Source organism: Sinocyclocheilus anshuiensis, unplaced genomic scaffold (assembly GCF_001515605.1).
Source record: "Sinocyclocheilus anshuiensis isolate Anshui unplaced genomic scaffold, SAMN03320099.WGS_v1.1 scaffold1243, whole genome shotgun sequence".
In the NCBI taxonomy this organism is placed as follows: domain Eukaryota; kingdom Metazoa; phylum Chordata; class Actinopteri; order Cypriniformes; family Cyprinidae; genus Sinocyclocheilus; species Sinocyclocheilus anshuiensis.
The window spans coordinates 74,243-79,119 of record NW_015539901.1 but is presented as its reverse complement, the minus strand read 5'-3'; the positions used below and the strand labels follow the sequence as shown (position 1 = coordinate 79,119).

The following is a 4,877-nucleotide window of genomic DNA, read 5'->3' as shown; positions in this document are numbered from 1 at the left end:
CCAATAAGGTGGCATCCATTTAATAATTTGAATTAAAATGATCATTTACACTCAATACGTTATTACTGCATACTGTTTTATAATGTACTATGATACTGAGGTGCAGATAATTGCCACTATTTGCAATAAGTAGTATACATAACAGAAAATCCTGCTATTTTAACAGTGTAAATAGAATCTTTCGCTATCTGCACTTTGTGTAAATAGCATATTGTTAAAAATACTGCTATTTTCACTTAGTGTAAATGGAATCCATTGCTATTTACACAAATAGCCGCTGCCTTTTTTTAAATATCGGCCGATAAGTCTTTCCGTGTGGCTGATGTTTTTCAAAACGGATTATGACACCACATCGTGCATTTGTGCTTCCTCTTTAAGACAAGCCACTGAGACGTGAAGCCAGCACCTGACAGACAGTACAATTACCAATTGCCATTCACTTTCTAGCGTGACGCTACGTTGTGTTACATACAATAACACTCAAAGTCTTATTCAAACGTACCGTGAGACATCAGATCCGCAGCACAGTATTATATCGGCTTCATATCGGCCAGATTGATTTCTCAATATTGGCAACGGCCATTAAAAATCCCATATCGGTCGACCACTAAATGAAAATAATCAACAACGGATGTCATTATCGATTGGTCGCGTCTTCCCAACGCGCACGCAAAACTTCTGCCAGTCGCGTCAAATTACTGCAGTGAATAATGCATTTCTATGGACGAAATGCATCTAAAAATAGCGGACGAAACAGAGCGAGCTGCAGCGGGAAAGATGCGTGATCCAAGCTGCCCGAAACATGAGAATGCTTTATTTTAAAGGTCCCATGGCATGAAAATGTCACTTTATGAGGTTTTTTAACATTAATATGAGTTCCTCTAGCCTGCCTATGGTCCCCCAGTGGCTAGAAATGGCGATAGGTGTAAACCGAGCCCTGGGTATCCTGCTTTGCCTTTGAGAAAATGAAAGCTCAGATGGCCCAATCTGGAATCTTCCCTTTATGTCGTCATACGGGGAAAGGTTACCTCCCCTTTCTCTGCTTTGCCCGCCCAGAGAATTTGGCCCGCCCACGAGAAAATGAGCTACTACCGTGCGAGGCGAGCGCAATATATTTTTTTCCTCGAGAGACATCATGGCTTGCAAACGAGCGAAGCATGGCAGTTGCCCCGCCTCTCTCCTCCTCATTAGCATTTAAAGCTACAGACACAGAAATGGCATGTCCTAAGGAAAGCTCATTGTGGGACTGGCTCGTAGTGGCTGAAATTCTGCACCAAGGCTGAATTTCGGGAAAGAGACTTCAGATACAGTACTAGGGACCACTTAGGCCTATATAAAAGCATCCAAAAAGCAGCATGTCATGGGACCTTTAAACTTCAAGCTAATGCATTAGTGTAATATTTAACACGGCTCGTCCTGTCAGGCGCTTTGACAGATGCATGTGTCATTTAATGTGTGAGAAATGTTTCCTCGGCGCATAAACTGCATTTTACTGTAATACCCTTTTCTGTAAATGTTACATATTCACGTGAATGTTTCTATTTTGCATGAAGACTCGTCCATGTGCGTTAAACTTCAGACTTCACTGAACGAGCGCCGGCACGCGTAAATATTAGTAATATTCAGTGCAATAATAGTAATTTTGCTGATATATCTGTTATTGGACGTTAAATTCAGGTTTAAAAGTCAACATGTAATTCAAGTGTTTTATGATAGTAACTGTAAAGGGATAACAGAGTGTGATTGAATATAAATGTAAGACGTTTCATACATTTACAGAATAAAGAAATGACCGTAACAGAGAGAATGTGTGTGCTCCTGCAGAACGTTCCTCTTTTTCTTTACCATCTTTATCATTATTATTTCCATTTTTAATATAGGGAATTAAACTGTCCGTTTAAACTGTGCTATATAACTCTTTTACACAAAGTGTAGCATAGAGATATGTGACCCTGGACCAAAAAAACAGTCATAAGGGTACATTTTTCGAAATTGAGATTTATACATTTATATATCTGAGAGCTGAATAAATATCTTTCCACTGATGTATGGTTTGTTAGGATAGGACAATATTTGGCCGAGATACAACTATTTGAAAATCTGGAATCTGAGGGTGCAAAAAAATCAAAATATTGAGAAAATCATCTTTAAAGTTGTCCAAATTAAGTTCTTAGCAATGCATATTACTAATCAAAAATTAAGTTTTGATATATTTACGGTAGGAAAATTACAAAATATCTTCATGGAACATGATCTTTACTTAACATCCTAATGATTTTTGGCATGAAAGAAAAATCTATAATTTTGACCCATACAATGTATTTTTGGCTATTGCTACAAATATACCCCAGCGACTTAAGACTGCTTTTGTGCTCCAGAGTCACATATATTAATCATACAGTGTGTGTTCATAGCATGCAGTGTGCACGTGTGTTTGAAGGACAGCATTGAGCTGGATGTGGAATAGTGTGTTTTGTCGATTTAAAAAAAGAGGGTTTTTTACGTGTCTGTGTGTTTGTACCGTGCCGAGCTGCTGGAGGCTGAAGACGAGGCGCTGTGATGTAACGGCCTCAGTCCCGGCCCCTCCCTCTCCTCACAGTCCTCCATGTCCACATCGCTACGGGAACGAGGGACAGACTCCGCCCCCGGCCCGCCTCCTCGCCGACGCCCCTCCCCCTGAGCCTTCAAAGACTCGCTGCGAGCCAAACGCACCGATATGGTCGGACTGAGGAGGAGAATAAACGAATGCAATCAACATCAAATCATTAAAGCTGGAACGTCTTGTGAGAACCATCTAAAAGTGAAATATCCTGCTTATATAACATCTGCATGCTGTGACCTGTCCATGCTGTCCTCTCCAAAGCTGCTGGAAGACAACTGCTGTCCCTCACTGTCCCCTTCTTCAATGGAGTCTGAATTATTCTCAAACTGCTGAATGATGTTTCTCACGCTGCCAGGACGAACTATGGATATAAATAAAGACTAGCCATTAATATTCCTGCTACAACACACTTCTGAATTGTGTAACATCAATGTTGTGAATATTTACAGCTCAATCTTAAAAGTGAACTAATATCGAGCTCTGAAAAAACACTATACAAATGCAATAATACAGTCAAATATATACAGGTTTTATGAAGGTAAATGTACAGCTTTTTAAGACCGAGTAAAGAAATGTTAAGAAATAAATTAAATGGGACACAATGTGTCAATATGGTCTCTAAATGATTTTTCTGAAAAGCTGATCAAAATGAATTTAATTTGATTAAAACAAGAACAAAAACTTGTCAATGGGCTCAGAAAAACTTCATTCAAAGTCTTACTGACAGACATTTGTTCTTGTTTCAAGCATAGACTCACTTAATTGTGTTCATTTTCTCAGAAAACAAGCATTCATATTTTCATTTTATGTCTCAAGCAAAGCAAATGTGTAGATATTTGCATTGGGAAATAAAAGACAAAACACTGAGGAAGATATTTTTTTGCAATGTGTACAACATTTAATGCCATGACAATGCATTTTAAGACTTTCTGCTCTGATTTAAGCCCTTTTAAAGCCTTAATTTGTGGAATTTAGTGTTTTTAAGAACTTTTTAAGACCTGCAAAAACCCTGTTTATTAAAAATAATAATAATAAATAATAATAATATTAAACAATAAAAAAAAATATATATAATAAAAAATACATTCATATATAAATAAAAATAATATAATTTATAAATAAATTAATTATTATTGTTATTATTAAACTAAAAGACAGGAAAGACCTGCAAAACCCCTGTATATAAAGATTAAAAAAAAAATAAAAAATTATATATACAGTGGGTACCAAGGAAAGACTCCATGAAGTGTCTGAAAGCAAAGCAAACAGAGCAGACGGCTACAGTCAAGCTGAGAATAACAGTGTAGTTGGGCAACATGCTTAAGTACAACAAAGTGCTTGTTGAGATTCTACAAGCAGCAAAGTGCGTGTCACGCAGTTTTCTCAGTCAGTTACTGTGATGAGTCACGCTGGTAAACTCTGAGTTACCTCCTCCTGAACTTTAATTAAACGTCTACGACAAGACCAAAACAAACCTGGCAAGTGAACGAACCCTTCAATTACTGATCCAAAAAAATGACGAGTAAACTACCAAATAACATAGCTTAAGTTTAGGGCATCATTTATCAAAAAATATATATATTTTTTTTTTTTAAATAGTGTTTTTAAGAACTTTTTTAAGACCTGTAAAAACCCTGTTTATTATTATTATTAATAATAATAATAATAATAAATAAAAATAATATTAAACAATACAAACATATATAAAATAAAAAATACATTAATATATAAATAAAAATAATATAATTTATAAATTAATTAATTATTATTGTTATTATTAAACTAAAAGACAGGAAAGTAAGACCTGCAAAACCCCTTTATATAAAGATAACAATAAATAATAATAATAAAAAATAAAAAAATAAACTGAAATCCCAATAATATAATTTATAACTAATAAATTAAATATTATTATTGTTGTTGTTGTTATACTAAAAGACAGGACACTGTTTTAATCAGGTCTGTAAAGGTAACTAAAACAAATAAATGAAAATGGAAAAGTGAAGGACGTGTACCTTCTGCGGGGGACAAAGGAACATGGAACGCTGGAGAAATAAACAAAAACAAACAAACAAACAAACGATGAGAAATATGAACAGAAAATTATACAAACTACAGCATTTCAAACTAAAGTAAAGTAAAGTAAACAGTTTAAAATAAACACTGAACGACTGACAGGCTCAAACACGTGCTGAAACAGAAACAACAGAGTGTGTGTGTGTGTGTGTGTGAGAGAGAGAGTGTGTGAGAGTGAGTGTGTGTGTGTGGGGGAGAG

General features: G+C 35.7%; 1 protein-coding gene across 1 annotated transcript in view; it reads right to left on the bottom strand.

Moving 5' to 3' along the window:
* The window catches only part of LOC107686100 (rho guanine nucleotide exchange factor 11-like), a gene marked incomplete at its 5' end in the record, with an annotated part of 43,886 nt that overhangs the window by 25,625 nt on the left and 13,384 nt on the right, over positions 1–4,877 (bottom strand). Inside the window, 3 exons of the mRNA XM_016482943.1 lie at positions 2,522–2,725; positions 2,840–2,963; positions 4,618–4,647. Coding sequence (XP_016338429.1) covers positions 2,522–2,725; positions 2,840–2,963; positions 4,618–4,647 — 358 coding nt within the window. The remainder of the gene's footprint in view (positions 1–2,521; positions 2,726–2,839; positions 2,964–4,617; positions 4,648–4,877) is intronic.